The following is a 17,649-nucleotide window of genomic DNA, read 5'->3' on the forward strand; positions in this document are numbered from 1 at the left end:
AAATATCCGAGGATGCTCAAGTCCCTTATATTAAATGGCATAATATTTGCACATAACCTATGCATATCCTCCCAGATACTTTAAATCATCTCTAGATTACTTATAATATCTAATACAGTGTAAATGCTATGCACATAATTGCAAATACAATATAAATACTATGTAAATAGTTGCCAGTGCGTAGCAAATTCACACGCTTTTTTTTCTGCTTTTTAGAACTTCTTGGAATTTTTTTTTTTTTTTAATATTTTCAATCTATGATTGGTTGAATCCATGGATGTGGAACCTGCAGATACAGAGAACAAACTGTATCAAAGTCTAAAAGTTTGAAAGCCAGCACACTGGACTACTTTAAAGAGAAAGGAAAAACAAACGCATCTAAGACACGTCTCATTAATGCTGAAAAAGCTATTTACCTTTAACCAACTTGATTAAGTGATTATATCACTTTTGCATAAATGGTTCAAAACAGACTGTGATACTTCATGTGTTGAAAGCTTTATAGGTTGTTATTTTTAAAAAAAGTTTCCTTAACTAAGACAGAAAGAGAATCATTTAGCAACCATTTAAAAGCAATCATCCTGCAGGGCAATGCGTGTTCTGCTTCATCATGCAGAAAGGCAACAATTTCTGGTTAAGTACTGATTATATAAACGTCTGATTGAGAACGGGCTAGAAGGAGAAACTGGCCAATCCACGGCTAATGCAAAGATCTTCCGAATAATGAGTTCTCAAGTTCTAAACAGATACTACCAGTATAAAACAGCTTCAAAAAATATTCAAATATTCAAAGACTCAAACCTGCAAATATATCAATAAAGACTAGAAGAAAGCAAAACAAAAAGGCTTACAAAAAAAACATTCAGAGATTGTCTTCTTCCAAGACAATACAACAAAGTAATCACATATGATCCTAACAAGTGAAACAGAAACCAAAAATATGCATAATTCCTTTTAACCTTGATATTTCATATTAGACACCACTTCCTCCAAGAAACTGCTCGACCTCCCAAACAGAGGTTAATTGTCCAGTCTATTAGTTCCTTAGTGCCCTAGACCTCACCCAGCACAGCACTTATTACTCTGTATTCTACCTGCCTGTCTACTTATCCACCTTAATCTCCCACTTGGCCAAAATTCAGTGTGGGTAAGGACCCACACTGTGTCATCTTTGTCATCAGTCAGTGACTCCACATACCAAGTATTAAAAAAACATTTTTTTAATGGATGAACAAGGCAATGGCCATGCACTGAAAAATAATTTCATGACCTAATGTGAAGAATAATTTCTCTATTTTCAAATTGGCTCATGTAGGGGAGCACCTGGAAGTCACGGGGCCCTTTGTGGAACACCATGTTCTTTTCAGTACGTCAAAATGAATCAAGTTAACTCTACCATATGGTTAGAGACAACTTTAGCAACATAAAATATATACCTATTTTATTGATGTACTACAAAAGTACAACCCTGAGTTCAGAAGAAATAAAGTTGTCAAACTCAGTTTGATCAGCAATTTCTGATTTTTTTAAATTAATATTTCTTAGCTACCTGTTCATTTTACTAGCAGAAAAGTGGCAGTACACACTAAATTTTTAATAAAGAAAAACAAAATACAAATGCAGATCTTGTTTCTGTTTATTGAGATAAAAACCATTGTTCACTATTAGCAGTGGAATACCTTAGTCTAGTTTTGGAACTAATTTGAGATCAACTGCCTAAAGCCATCAGTTTCTTTTTCTTTGATGGCTTCATTTTTTTCCCTCAATTTTTTGTACTCCATTTTTATTCCCCTTTATTGTCTACAACAGCGTTTCTCAAAGTGTGGTCCCTGGACCACCTGTCCAAATGTGCTGAAGTGCTTCTTAAATGCAGATTCCTGCTGACCACCACACCCAAGTGCCCAGCAGTCAGATTCAGAATCTTTGGGGGGAGGGTAGAAATCTACATGTTTAATACCTCAACTGATTCTTATGTACACTAAAGTCTGAAAACCATTACTCCAAAAACAGTGCCACTCAGCATCTTCTGCTTTAAAATGAGCTTCAACAATTCAGCTGTTTGATTTTACCACCAGCACACAAAAAATTGTGGAGGGCCTGATATGATGCAAATTCAGGATTAGCAATCCCTGTTCTAAAAGAAATCATATTTTAGTGGTGCAGTCTCATATAGCTTCCGCATGGATAAATCTTGATCATCAAAAGTTAGATTATTGCTATTTAGGAAGCACCTCATATACTGTGGAGCTGCATCATTTTTCATAACAAGATCTTTAAATATCATCAAAATTTGATCTGCAAAGTCAGGAAACAATGCATTATTTAGACTCTAAATCTCTAGCTTCTTTGAACTAAGCTAAAGTGATCAAATGTTAATATTATTACTTGAGTCATGTTTTTTTAACTCAATGAAAGCTGAGCTGACCTGCTAATATATTACTGTTTAACTCAAAAGCCTTATTCAGAAATTAGAATAATCTCTTTCAGCCTAAAGTAAATTCCCTCAGCTATCACTCAACTTCAATTTACAAATGTGTTTCTATGGCAAGCTCATAAGGTTGCACTTGGGATAAGCAGACTAGACACTGTGGCTCCTTTCATGTACATGCCTGCACACTGTGCCAAGATGACTAGTGTCCAGAGGGGAGGGGGTGTGAGGCCACAGAAGCTTGCTCTGCTGCCCCATTTTAAAATTTTGGGTACGCTCTCATCATGGACTACTGGCCAAAAACCCATATAAATTTCTTATTATACTACCTCTCGAATAATTGGAATAGGGCTGAAAAACTGACTGAACTTTGAAGATTCGGATTTAAATTCCAGCTCTGCCAACTGCAGAAAAGTCACTCAACGGTTCTGGCTTTGGTTTCCTTATTGGGGAAAAACAATGGGATAACTCTAGATGAGGGATTTTCAGTTGACGGGGTGGGGGGCACAGTTAGTTCTCCTAAGAAGAGGGGCAGACTTTTCATTACCCCCAATCTAAGAACCATTGCTGTGGCGCTCCACTGGTACTGCTGGCAGAGGGCAGTGTGCTTCAGTCCAGCTGAGCTCTCATGGGCCTATAAGTTGAGGACTTTATGATTTATGTCAACCCATAAAACCTTATTACTGAAGCATGTTTTTTCGAATTTTAAAAATTCTTTGTCTAGTGTTGGATTTTTAGGTGGCTGTCTAGAAATTTTCTCCAATAGAAAGGTAAATTCTTCCTCTTAATGTCTTTCATACCTGACCAGGAAAAGCCACTCACCCAGCTCAATGCTCAGTTAGCATAATTTTTACCACTTTCTGTTCCCAAATGGTGTTTTAACTTAAACATACCCTTATTTAAAGACACACAGTTGAGTGAAAATTAACCAACTCATATCCTGTAAAAGAATGTGGTCTTCATGCTCCAAGAGTTGACTGAGAGAGGAAAGGTTATGGAAGACATGCAGAACCATTGTACTCATGTCAGATTATGACATATTATAAATGCATGCTCTCATGCCATGGTGCAACTGAGCCCACACGCCACAACTACTGAGCCCACGTGCCTCAACTAGAGAGCCTGCGTGAGGCAAACTACAAAGCCCACACGCTCTGGAACCCACACGCCACAACTACAGAGCCCAAGTACCCTGGAACCCATGTGCCACAAGTAGAGAGAGAAAACCCGCACACCACAGCTAGAGAGAAGCCCGCATGCCGCAACAGAAAGAGCCCGCATGCCGCAATGAAGACCTGACACAGCCAAAAAAAAAAAAAAGTTAAAAAAAAAAATGCATGCTCTCCACACATCAGTGTCTGCTGCCTACATTTTAAAATAACTGTGATATAAAATTCTATAGGTCTTTTTCCACTCATGAATACTTGACATTTTTCAACATTATTACAAGTTCCTTGTAAGTATTTCTTAATTGAGATATAATTGACATATAACACATTAGTTACTGGTATACAATTCAATATATGTATATTTTGTGAAATGATCTCCACAATAAGTCTAGTTAACACCTGTCAACTCATGTAGTTACAATTTTTTTTCTTTTGATGAGAACTTTTAAGATCTACTTTCTTAGCAACTCTCAAATACACGATACAATATTATTGACTATAGTCACCCTGCTGTACATTACATTCCCAGGGTTTCTTTATTTTACAACTGGAAGTCTGTACCTTTTGACCACCACCAATTTTGCAACCCCCCCACCTCTGGCAACCACCAATCTGTCCTCTGTGTCTATGAGTTCGGTGTTATGGCAGGATTTCCTTCTTTTTATTTCTGAATAATACACACACACATACACACACACACACACACACACACACACACATCTTCCTTATCCATTCACCCACTGATGGACACTTAGGTTGATTCCATGTGTTGGCTATTGTAAACAATGTTGTAATAAACACAGGGGTACAGATATCCTTTTGAGTTAGTGCTTTTGTTTCCTTCTGATAAATACCCCGAAGTGGGATTGCCGGGTCATAAAGTAGCTCTATTTTTAATTTTTTGAGGAACCTCCACACTGTCTTCCATAGTGGCTGCACCAATTTACATTCTGACCAACTGGGTACAAGGGTTCCCTTTTCTCCACACCCTCATCAACACTTGTTTTTTTGTTTGTTTTAAATAAATTTATTTATTTATTTATTTTTGCCTGTGTTGGGTCTTCGTTGTTGGGTCTTCGTTGCTGCGCACGGGCTTTCTCTAGTTGTGGCGAGTGAGGGCTTCTCTTCGTTGTGGTGCATGGGCTTTTCACTGCAGTAGCTTCTCGTTTCGGAGCTTGGGCTCTAGGCACGCGGGCTTCAGTAGTTGCAGCACGTGGGCTCAGTAGCTGTGGCTCGCACACCCTAGAGCGCAGGCTCAGTAGCTGTGGTGCACGGGCTTAGTTGCTCCGCGGCATGTGGGATCTTCCCGGACCAGGGCTTGAACCCGTGCCCCCTGCATTGGCAGGCAGATTCTTAACCACTGCGCCACCAGGGAAATCCAACACTTGTTATTTCTTGTCTTTTTGATGATAGCCATTCTAACAGGCAATATCTTATTGTGGTTTTGATTTGCATTTCCTTGATGATTAATGATGTTTAGCACCTTTTCATGTACCTGTTGGCCATCTGTATGTCCTCTTTGGAGAAATGTCTATTCATATCCTCTGCTCATTTTTTCATCAGATTTTTTTTTCTATTGTGTTGCATGAGTTCGCTATATAATTTAGATATTAACCCCTCATCAGATATATGATTTACAAATATTTTCTCCCATTCTGTAGGATGCCTTTTCATTTTGTTGATGGTTTCCTTAACTGTGCAGAAGCTTTTTAGTTTGATGTAGTCCCACTTGTTTACTTTTGCTTTTTTGCCTTTGCTTTTGGTGTCAAAGCCAAAAAACCACTGCCAAGACCAATGTCAAGGAGCTTACCACTTATGTTTTCTTCTAGTTTTATGATTTCAACTCTGTGTTCAAGTCTTTAATCCATTTTGAGTTGATTTTTATGTATGGTGGAATATAGTGGTCCAGTTTTCCCAACACCATTTATTGAAGACTGTCCTTTCCCCATTGTATATTCTTGGCTCCTGTGTCATAAATTAATTGCCCATGTAAACATGGGTTTACTTCTGGGTCCTCTATTCTGTTCCATTCATCTATGTGTCTGTTTTCATGCCAATATCATACTGTTTTGATTACTATAGCTCTGTAATGTAGTCTGAAATCAGGAAGCATGATGCCTCCACCTGTGTTCTTCCTCGAAACTGTTTTGGTTCTTCAGGGTCTTTTGTGGTTCCACACAAATGATAGGAATTAAGTACTTTTTAATGGTCAAAAAATATTTCAACAAGTAGATCTATGGTTATTTAAACATGTCAGTTTCCAGATAAAATGGATTCTTCAAGAGAAATATTGCTATTAAAGTACTTAACAAAAAGTTCAAATTAGAAATGTTATTAGACTACGTTTCTAACAGTACCTTAGTTTTTCTTTCCAAAGTAACATTCAATGATCATTTTAACCTTATTTTCTCTTATGACTTCAATTATTTGACGACAGATGACAAGAATGTCTGGTTTCCTAAATTTCAGATGTTTCCTACTTAGAATGCCTAAACTGATGAGTGTCCCTGACTTTTTCTCCACATCTAATCTGTACAAAGGGGAAAAGAAGAATTCCAGTTTGGAGGTTGCCAGATTCCTTTCTCTCTTGTAGTTCCCAGACTCTTGCCTGCCCTTGCTGTAGCAGCTATTGTATATTTGATCCTTAGTGTTTTTAATATTCCTATGTTTCTGACCTCAGCTTAGCAAAATGACTGAAACTTTGCTTTCTGTTCATTGTTTCTGCTTTACTCAGATCCCCACATCCCTATTTTAGAGCTTAGCAAAGTACAGTGGAAAGTATGACAGCTTTGAAGTCAGACCTGGATTAGAATCCTAGTTCCATCAACAACTATGAGATCTCAGGCAAATCACTTAAACCCTATCTATGCTTCAGGTTCCTCAGCTGTAAAGTGTGGCTAACAGTGTCTGCCACAAATGTGCACTGAGTATTAGACTCAGTACTACTCAGGAAAATGCACTGAAAGTGCCCAACACAGCGTGGCACACAGCAAGCCTTCATAAACCCTGGTTACTACTGTTCAACAGTGCATACCATTACTATTATTGCTCACATTACCTTACCCTAATTTGGAACTGGCATTCTTGACCCCTGACTTGAACCCCAAGATTGCCAGTGCCAGGGAGATGCAGAAGGAGAAGAACAAGTCCCTCCCTGACAAAGAAATCTACAAATTTGGAAATACCCAACTGGAAAAGGAAGGCAATTACTAATCACGAAGGTTAAAGAGGAAACCCAGCAAGAATCAACTGGGTGTTTGAGATAAGTATGTTGACTTGAATAGAAAACAAAAGAAGTCTCAGAAACATTCTAGTTGAAGTATATAAATACATAGAAATCTGTTATTGGCATTTAAAAAAATGAAATAAAACATAGCTTTTCAGTGGCAATCTAGTTTCCATGAGGAGTTATTTTTCCAGATAGCATAAAATTAGTTTCCTATCTTAAGCTGCACCTGCTAGATTACTAACATTTGTATTATTAAGTCTCCGGACTTAAAGTGCTTTTAATGTGAATTTTCCTCCTACTGTGCCCATCTGTTCTTTTCTTGTGGGCCCAGGGGAAGCCAAGACTTAATAAATATTCAGTTCTCAGACTTCTTTATGATATTTTCATATAAGCATTGATATCCACTGAAGAAAATTATAAGACTGTGTTCAGAAACTTAACTCCACTTGATTTCCCTTTTCTCACTATCCAAGTGGTCATTATTTTTATGAAAGACTAAGAAGTCACCATACATATAAGAAGTAAAGCCAAGGAAAACAAATAATTATAACTTTAAAAGGTAAATCTGTCAGGGATAATAAGTGATCTTTGATATCTGATAACACCAAGATACCTTATTTATTCATACAATATTAGACAAATAATTTATGACTTAGCCAATATTAAATGAATGTGGATAGAGCCAGCTCAGGTGGGAGAAGGCATCAGGGCCACTGCCCACTGGTAGCTGCTCCTCATCAAGGTCAGCCGTGGCCTCCTTCACAGGATGCACTTCACCCAGTGATGCTGCTCCTCTGCCCAGCCAGGTCAGGGCCATGTGAGCTTGCTTTCCATGACCACCTTCCCTACCATGACAGCAAGCTGGCTGGATGGAAATGATCCATACCTAAGTTCTCCCTGTGTCGTGTCAATATTTCACTAAAGAAACACGCATTTTACTTAAAAAATCAGAAGTTCAAAAACAAGGTAAAACCAGCAAAGAAATGGATGGTTGCTACATTAAAAACACTATAAGCTACCAACATAAATTCAAGACATATACAAATATTAGCTACAACATGGCTACTTATGAAACTCCTTGGCAGGCAGAGTTCTGGAGGCAGGTGTTACTTATTGGCAGGCTTAGAGCAGACAAAAAAGGAAAAAAACAAACTACCTCAGCAGCTGCAAAGCCGATGCATACTCCTCTGAATCCAGTATGTTCTTTTCTAAACACGTGCAGTACAGCTCTCTGATCTGGAAGTGAATAGCACACTTGTGAGGAATCAAAAGTGATCTCCTAAGTTTGCACACTACGTTTGGAAAAATCATAAATGGTCAAGCCAAAAAAAATAATGTTATTAAAAACAGCCACTTTCTGTAGATGACAACAGACTTGGCATATATCACATGGATCAGGCATTTACATAAAACACCATTCACATGAAAGCAAAATGAAACCATATTGGGATTGGCTGATATCACCGGTCACTTTGCAATAAGAAAATTATTAAAATGATGATGTGATTACTAAAAAGGTTTAATGGCAGAAAATGTCTTACAAACAAGTCATTCTTATGTATTTATATTTGTTCTCTAAACCTTTGAGTTAAGGATGCATAGATTTAGGAATACAGAATTCTTCCATTGCATTCACTTGACAGGTGGTTCACAGGTTTATGCTATGACACGAAGGCCAGCAGAGCATAATTTTGCAAGGAGCAAATTCTTAAACTGCCTCCCTTTAGCTCTGGGTGTAATGCAAGGTTAACCATTAAATGGTCTCAAACAGATTCCTTTTTCCATTTCACTAAAGCAGAGGATCAGCTCTCTCAGTATAAGTGACAAAGAAATGTTAAAGAAAAAAAGTTTAAATGCCTTAGCACATGTACATTGGAGAGAAAGCAACACCACTTGGATTCATGTGGCTGTTTCTAGTTGTGGCCATCAGACAAAAAATACTGTTTCAATAACGAGTAAAGTGTACAGCTGGAATGGATTTAGATTGCATACTCACTGCAAGATTTGGATCCATTTCAAATTCTGATGCCTGAATGCTACCAAACTCAAAGCAAAAAACCACTAATATTCCTACTTCGTAGATTCCAAATGAGTAAGTTCTGGTTACCTGTCGACCCAGTGGGTACTTGGGAAGAGAAGAGGTGAACTGATGAAGACATCTCAAAACCAGGAAGTAATTTGTATGGTAAACATGCAGGTTTTCTAGTAATGACTGTGTTTCCTCCTAAAAAAAAAAAAATCATAGAATACATTACAAATATGTAAGCCAGCAATTAAAAGAATAAAATACTAAAATCTAATTCATGGGTATATATATATATATATATATATATATATATATATATATATATATATATATATATATATAAAATTTCCAGAAAACTGATGAGAAAAGGTTCAGAATTACAAATTAACCTTAATTCTGAGAATTTTTAATGCACACAAAATCTAGGATAAAGGCTGGATATTTTGTATTTAGTGTCAAGTCTGGCAATATTTCACACACACCGAAATTAATATTGTAATTTAATTTCCTCCTATCTACAGCACTGCCACAATAACTTGGCTCCCCAAAATACAAGTGTGCAAAAGAGCGCCCGCTGGATGCCTGCCCATGCTAGTCACCTGGTGTGTACCACAGCAAGGTATGCCCATCACCCTCTACCTCACTGGCATCAGAAGGGTGAGGAGATCACCAGAGCGCCCACTACCAGTGTAATTAACGGTTGCTGAGGTTCCGCTTAAGATGTATGTATGCTTTTCTTAAAGTCCTGGTAAAGTTGTGTTTGAAAGGGAAGAAGGAGAGACTGTAGAAGAAATACTGCAGGTGTAAACCCCTGTTTTTTTCTGGGAATCTCCAATACTGGTTTAGTCACTTTACCAACTAAGGGGAAAAAAAAGTGAAAAAGAGGAATGTGAAGCCAACAAGCTTTATAATTTAGAATCCAACAAGTATGATATGGGAGATAGTGTCTTAAGAAACCTATGGGATGACTAAGCTCACAAATCAGTTTCAAAAGGTTTTTCTTGGGGGCGGGGGGGGGTGGTTGGAAGTGATTATGTTTTCTAGAACCTTCTGAAATGGTTTAGAAACGATTTTAAAACACTACATCCTGTCAAGCATTTTTCAGTCCTCAAATACTTTTATCACTGCTTATTTCTGTAACATTTTCTTAAGAGGATTATGATCTGTGGCATGGTCTTCAAATTTTTTTCTCCAATGAGAAGTCAAATAAAGGACTTTAACTACTGAGCTGTCTTTTTTTTCAGTAATATCTTGCAGATACCCATTATTTTCAGTGGTCAACCATGCAGAAAATAATACCTCAGATATCAATAAATTCAAGCAAATCCAACATATATAAACCAACAAATCTGATATATTTTCCTAAACTCTAACTCAGAAATCAATTCCTTGGTCAGCAATCTATGGTCCATTACCTGAAAGCATAGGGCAAATGAAAGAAAAGCTTTTAGTATCAAAATGTTTTCCCACCAGTATCTGAGTTAGTTGGAAGTACAAAAATCTAGGTCTCCTATCATAACAAAGGGTATTTTAACCACCACTGGCAAGGTATACTTTAATTCTATTTTCACTGTAAGCTATGACAGAGACTGCATAAAGCCACTAACTGTTTGCCTTGATGTGTGATTAAACAGCTTTTAAACAGGGGCAATATTCTGGAGAAAAAGGAATCTATTATTGAATAATAATCATACTTCTTGCTGCTTCATGCACTACCTATTACTTTTGCTTTGTGGAGTAACTGTAAATACATATAACTAGGTGATACAGTAGAAATGAATGCCATCTTCACTGAATTTACTTGTATGTGGAGAGAAAAGAAATACTTGACATGGTATGGGCAATGTTACACGCTCAAGGAACTATATGCCCTGGAATAAGTGTGAGAGGAGGGATACGAACATGTTTTCTCCCAGATGGTCTTGGTCTCTTCACACTTCCCACTGTGGATCACATCCCCGTGCTAAGTGGAATGCTAGCATTTAAAAAACATTTTGTTTGGTTTTGTTCCTATAACATGGCAGACTATTTCATGTGAGGAAATGGGGTTCTGGTTCCAACATTGGAAATAAAACCGGCTACGTGGAACTTAACTGAGAGAAGATCTGTGATATCTTTCTAAGAGATTTTCAAGAGTAATTTTGACCATCCCAAATCTTTGCTTTATGTGCTGACTTTAGAACCTAATCTCCATATAAGAAAGATTCCACTGTTATTTATATCTGTGTGCTTATCAGCTGCAGCAGAAAACATCACAAATGACTAATTTAACTTTTTCACGTAACCTGTTCTCTAAGTTCTTTGTCTTACTGAGATACCTATCTGCAAATGCCTTTATCTATGCAGGGCAACAATCCTAATGCACTTTAGGAACACTTTTTCATAAACTTAAGTCTGGTTTTGATGTATGAGAAAATTTCCCACTTAATAAACACATTACAGCAGCATCACACTATGCTCATGCAAAAGCAAAGCCTGTTCAAACAGTACTCCTGTTTTCCATGCATTAAACTTTTCCTCAGCATCCTTTCTGTACCCTAGTCATAGCTGCCACTGTTTTATTTCATAATTGTGTTTAGGATGGTCCTTTTCAACAGAGATACACTGTCTAGAAATATTTATTATTTCCCAAAGAGATATGTTTTCTTCTGTTCTTGAAACATGAAGCCCTCTTGGTCTCTACTGATCTTTGAAACAGATACAGGAACAGTGTGCTGTAAGAAAAACAGAGCAGGGCTTCCCTGGTGGCGCAGTGGTTGAGAATCTGCCTGCCATTGCAGGGGACACAGGTTCGAGCCCTGGTCTGGGAAGATCCCACATGCCGCGGAGCAACTAGGCCCGTGAGCCACAACGACTGAGCCTGCGCGTCTGGAGCCTGTGCTCCGCAACAAGAGAGGCCGCGATAGTGAGAGGCCCGCGCACCGCGCCGCAATGAAGAGTGGCCCCCGCTTGCCACAACTAGAGGAAGCCCTCGCACAGAAACGAAGACCCAACACAGCCATAAATTAAAAAAAAAATAAAAATAAATAAATAAATAAAAAAAAAGAAAAACAGAGCAGAAACAACCTCCTTGCTCGTCCTCAAACGCTCCAGACATGCTCCAACCTCAGGTCTTTTCCACTTACTGTTGCTCTGCTTGGAACTCTCTTCCTACAGATTCCTGCATGGCAAGCTCTACAACTTCCTCTTTATTAAAAAGTCACCTTCTTGGTGAGGCTCTTATTTAAAATTTCAATCCCACTCCCTATGCACACCGTCCATATTCCCTTTCTTTAACTGTTTTCACCTTAGCAATTGTCACTAACATAGATATTTTACCTACTCATCTTGGTAACAGATAAGCTCCACGAAGGCAGAGGGTTTTGACTGTTTTGTTCAGTCCTTTACTAGATTAATACCTGGCATACAGCAGTCACTCAAAAAATACTTGTTGAATGAGGAAGTGCAGGAATGAATGGAGGCCAACACAGTCTCTCTCCTAAATAAAAGCAACCGCTTTTGTCTTGCTGGCTGTGGGCCAGACTTAAATAATTTTTCAAAAGAAGACAGAAGTCTGAATTTATGATGTAAAATACCTCAATTTGTAAATGTTGCCTCAGATTAAAAACAAAAACCACTGTGGACCTAAAAAATCACATTTATAGCAAGCTGTCAGTTGCCAGTCAACGTGTAATACACCCTTTTAAATCAGCCATCTCCAATCACATCAATTCTGTCATTCATTCAAAAATCATTCACGTATTGTTTACTTATATGACAAGGCCTCTATCATTACTGATCTAGTTACTTTTTTTTGGAGAAGCCAATGACTGTGTAAAACTTAAATATATATATAGGTAAAGAAAACTTGAGTAGAATTACATTTGCCATGATGCTTAGTTTCTGCATTTATTTTTCTTATTTCCACAGTATTTATTATCACTTTCGTGTCTAGAATTGTATGCATGGGGTGAAGAGTGATCTCAAGAAGATTACACGAAAGTATGTAAAAGTGACTAAATTTCTGCAATTTATTCCTTTCAGATCATTAAAAGCTGGTAAAACAAACATTGAATTTTTGGATGAAAACGCATCAGCTGTCCAAGAACACAGCATTTTCTTATTTATCATCTTGACAGAACTCAGTGTTATTTTTCTCATTAGAGAGAAATTTTGGCTGACAGTGTTTCCCCGATCACATGGCAGCTACCTAGAGAACAGCAAACCACCATTTTCTCCCAGCTCTTGAGTGGCGTGAGTGCCAGTCCTCTCATCTGTCTCAGGCTTTTGTCCTCCTTACTCCTACCCCGGCATTTACATCAGAAGCACGTGATGAAGGGTTTGGATTTAAAGTGTCAATTCCTCAGACACTACCAGGCTAATAATGCCTAGCTTGTTTGATCACGTTTGGTAGTAGTTTGTTTGCAGTGGTTTTCTTTTTTCCTTCTCTTTTCCTTTTATTATTCTTTCTAATAGATTTCCCCCTTCCTTCTGCCCTTTGGTTCTGCCAAAAGAAACAGAAAGAAGAGGCATGGGCAAAGGTGAAAGGCAGGTCTGCAACAAGCTCATGATAAGCATAACTAAATGGTGACCAGAAGTCCTTGCCCTACCACTAACTTGCTCTGTGATTTCAGATATTTCACTTCCTTTCTCTTGGCTGCAGTTCCTCACTTGTAAAATCAGCATGCTGAATCAGATTATCTTCATAATAGTAATATATTACAACTCTAAGACGTTCTCTTACTTCCCAGTCTCAATGGAGTTAAAATCTAGTTGGGCACATAGGCATAGTGGCATGAAACATTAAAAGTCAGAATAATAAAACTTCAACTGTCACCTGCAAGAGACTGAATCTAAGTTTTCTACATACCATGAAGTTTAACCCTTTAAGGGCTGAGAACATGCAACATAGTTTTAAGTAAGATTTGAATAAAAATACATAAATTGATTTTCTTAGATGAAGTACTTGGAATTAGTCACTCATTAAATACACTGAGGATAATGTAATTTCTTGGCAAGACCGGACCAACATGAATAGCAAATCACTACTAGTAATATAGAATGTGGTCGGTGTAGAGAGCACAAGATTAAAATGGGCCTAATCTTAGATATGGTATTCGGACAACGCATAAAAACCACTAATTGGGAAAAGCTGTTAATATTCTCCCCCCCACCCAAAACAGTTGCTCATGGAAAGGAAGAGAATTTTTCACTATTAAAAATCTTTCCAGGGACTTGCCTGGTGGCCCAGTGGTTAAGACTCCACGGTCCCAATGCAGGGGGCCCAGGCTCACCCCTGGTCAGGGAACTAGATCCCACATGCCACAACTAAAAGATCCCACATGCTGCAACTAAGACCTGGCACAGCCAAAAAAAAAAATCTTTCCAGTATTTCAAGAACTAGGGGTTTTTTTATTATAGGATAATGATAACAGTTACGCAAATGTGATATGACGCCAAAATCTTCTTCAAAGCTCTCCTTAATACCTGACTTGAAACAAAATTTCAGGCACAAGCCAAGAGTAAAAATTGTATCTCTGTAATTATGGTGAATTTGAAAGTCCTGTTTAAGGCACTTTTGACAGCTCAATTTCTCATGAAATATAGTTTCATAAATTAAAGATTTAAGTTAAAAAAAAAGAAAGCTTGATTACTAAAGCAATACTATGGGGCAAAAACATGGTAAAAATATATCTAGTCACTATTCCTATTTCACTTAAAACCTACAGCTGTTTACCATAATATTTTACCAAATTTAATTTCAATTAAACTTACGCACTAAAATGAAATGTTAATGAGGAATCTAAATGATTTAAGCAGTCAGAAAAAAATATTATTAATCTGTTTAATGAACAAGTAAATACAATCTTAGCATTCTAGAGCCAAAAGGAACTTTAAAGATTATTTGGTTAAACTTCTATTACAGGCTTTGAAAGCTACTGAGTTATCTGAAGTTTGAATTAATGGGAGCTTGAGCAACCTTATTCTGCTTAAACTTAGAAGAACTTGATTGTTGATTATCAGAGTACATGTTCTGGCCATTGTACCCAGCTGCACTGTACAACTGTTCAAGGACAGACTACTCAGAAATGAGAAAATGCACAGAATCTTTACTCTTTCATCAGCTGTATGATGAAAGAGTAAAGATTCTAAGGTCCCATCTTAGTTTGAACTTCTTAGTGAATCTTCTACAAATGTACATGATTGGGTTAGCTAAATTTTTAAACTTACAAGTACATTTAAAAAATTCATTCCTTAAGTTTACGAAATACAAAGCTGGTACACAATTTTGAAGCAGTATCTATGAAACTAAGGGTCCATAATTTTAAGGGAGTTGAAGTTTTTTTTTGTCTTTTTTGGTTTTTTTTTTTACATCTTGATTCCAGTCAGAAGATAATTGAGATGAATCATTTGTTTAGGTTGGAATTTAGTAGCTTACTTCTACACTTAAGAAAACAGGGTAAGGGAAACAATAAATAATGTTTCCTTCTAGGGAGTCAGTCTAATTCAGTGGTTCTTAAAGAATGGTCACCAGACCAGCAGCATCAGCATTATCTGGGACCTTGCTAGAAATGCAAATTCCTAGGGCCCAGCACAGGACTACAAAATCAGAAACTCTGGGGATGGAGCCCAGATATCTCTGTTTTAACAAGTCCTCCAAGTGATTCTGATGTATGCTAAGGTCTGAGAATCACTCGTTTAGTTTATCAGAGTAGAAAGCAAACCAGACTTTTAGGGCAGAAACAATCTTGATATAAAGAGTATAAATTTCTCTCAATAACACTATGAGGTCTATGTCTTAGAAATCTGAATGTAGAAAATGGGCACAAAATGATCAATTCTAACAGTAGGTAAGTCTATATAACTATATAATCTATATGACTGTATAACAGAGTATTATATATAGTATGTATGTTATAGAATATATAAAACAGTATATTTATATTGATCTTAATTTTTATCAGTGAAAAATATATAGTAACAATATGATTTACATTTATAAGTTTTATTGTTTTATTTGTTTTTAACTCACTCTCACTTGCTGAACAGACTTTGATTATCACTAATCCTATGAGGAAACCATACTAAGAAATTATCATCCAATTTCAGAGCTAAGGAAATTGAGGCTTAAATAGGGTAAGTGATTTCCTTAAGTATACATCACTGATGAGCAGCTAGAGTTCAAACGCAAGATTTCTGAGGTCAAGATCAGGATCTTCCCCTGTGTCATGCAGTACCATATTATTGATTATCATATGGAGTTTTAAAAATTTTTTTTATTGTAGAAAAATACACATAAAATTATCATGTATTTTAAAACAAAACTATAAAAAGAGAAAAAGAAAAGCATTATAAGAATAAAATAGTCAAAGATACTTTTGCTCTAAACCAGAAAAATCAACAGACATACTGATTAATTTTTTTCACAGATATCTTCTGTCTTTTGAATTTACCAGGTAGCCTGCAGACGACTTTTTCAGGTTAAGGGTACAAATCTTTGTGCTCCTTCATATTTCTTACTATGTAAGTCTCAAGAAAATATGCCTCTAAATGATTAAATATGCGATCCCAAAATGAATACAGCAAGGATAATAACAAACAGGGCTGATAAGTGCAACAAGTACAAGCACAGTATAAATTAATGCTTAGAAAATACACAAAAAGTTACTGAAAAGCAAAGCTAAATGTCAGGCTATTTCTGTAACAGACCAGCCTAGACATTCTCTCCCTTTGTTATCTCAACGGTTAAAGGTACTCTTTAAAAATCTACTCCTTAGGACCTCCCTGGTGGCACAGTGGTTAAGAATCTGCCTGCCAATGCAGGGGACACGAGTTCGAGCCCTGTTCCAAGAAGATCCCACATGACACGGAGCAACTAAGCCCGTGCGCCACAACTACTGAGCCTGCGCTCTAGAGCCCACGCGCCACAACTACTGAAGCCCGCGCACCACAACTACTGAAGCCCGCGCGCCTAGAGCCCATGCTCTGTGACGAGAAGCCACCGCAATGAGAAGCCCATGCACCCAACGAAGAGTAGCCCCCGCTCACCGCAACTAGAGAAAGCCTGCACAGCAATGAAGACCCAACACAGCCAAAAATAAATAAATAAAATAATTTTTAAAAAAATCTATTCCTGGCTTCTGAAAATACTCTTGACAGAAAGTTCTAGCAGGAAATGCACTTGGCAACTAGCTGACTCAGCACAGAGCTAATCTACCTAATCTTGAAAAACTCAATAAACATGTACACATCCTTTCCCACTGGTTCTTAAGTTTCTTCTCTACTGAAATAACCTATATTAGGGTTTGAAGACTTCCTATACTGCTCTGAAAAGATTACAAAGATTATTAAAATGATTATTAAACCCAATCTAGAAGTGATTACATATTATGGCTCAGTGTGGATTCTGCCTCAGAAATAACGTTTAAAAAAAGCCATTCCCCACTGTAATTATGTATGTCATAATTCATTGCATGCAGCAATGAAGACCCAATGCAGCCAAAAATAAATAAATTTATTAAAAAGAAAAAAAAGGAGGTAAATTAGTATTTACCTATATAGAACACATGCCCACTAGGAACTAATACTCTTTTATTCAAAATTTGAAAATAGTTTGTATCAGTAAAACCCACAGAGCACTAGGGCTTAACTTCAATCTCATCTTAATTTTATTACAATTTTCTAATAACTTTTTCCTTAAAAAGTTATAAAGAGTATGAAAATAAGTGTGACATTATGCATTCTAATTGTAAGGGACTTGTTAAATAAATGAAGGTAAATTCATTCAATAAAATATGATGCCACTCTTACAACTACA

At 37.1% G+C, this 17,649-nt stretch overlaps 1 protein-coding gene across 6 annotated transcripts in view; it reads right to left on the minus strand.

Moving 5' to 3' along the window:
• Nucleotides 1–17,649, minus strand: part of ORC3 (origin recognition complex subunit 3) — a 66,810-nt gene that overhangs the window by 24,441 nt on the left and 24,720 nt on the right. For all 6 annotated transcript variants that reach the window (XM_082473948.1, XM_082473946.1, XM_082473947.1 and 3 more), the window contains 2 exons: nt 8,934–9,050; nt 7,983–8,062 (listed from right to left, as the gene is read on the minus strand). In XM_082473948.1, coding sequence (XP_082330074.1) covers nt 7,983–8,062; nt 8,934–9,050 — 197 coding nt within the window. The remainder of the gene's footprint in view (nt 1–7,982; nt 8,063–8,933; nt 9,051–17,649) is intronic.

The sequence above is a fragment of the Balaenoptera physalus genome (genome assembly GCF_965194825.1).
Source record: "Balaenoptera physalus genome assembly, chromosome: 9".
NCBI classification, from domain to species: Eukaryota; Metazoa; Chordata; class Mammalia; order Artiodactyla; family Balaenopteridae; genus Balaenoptera; species Balaenoptera physalus.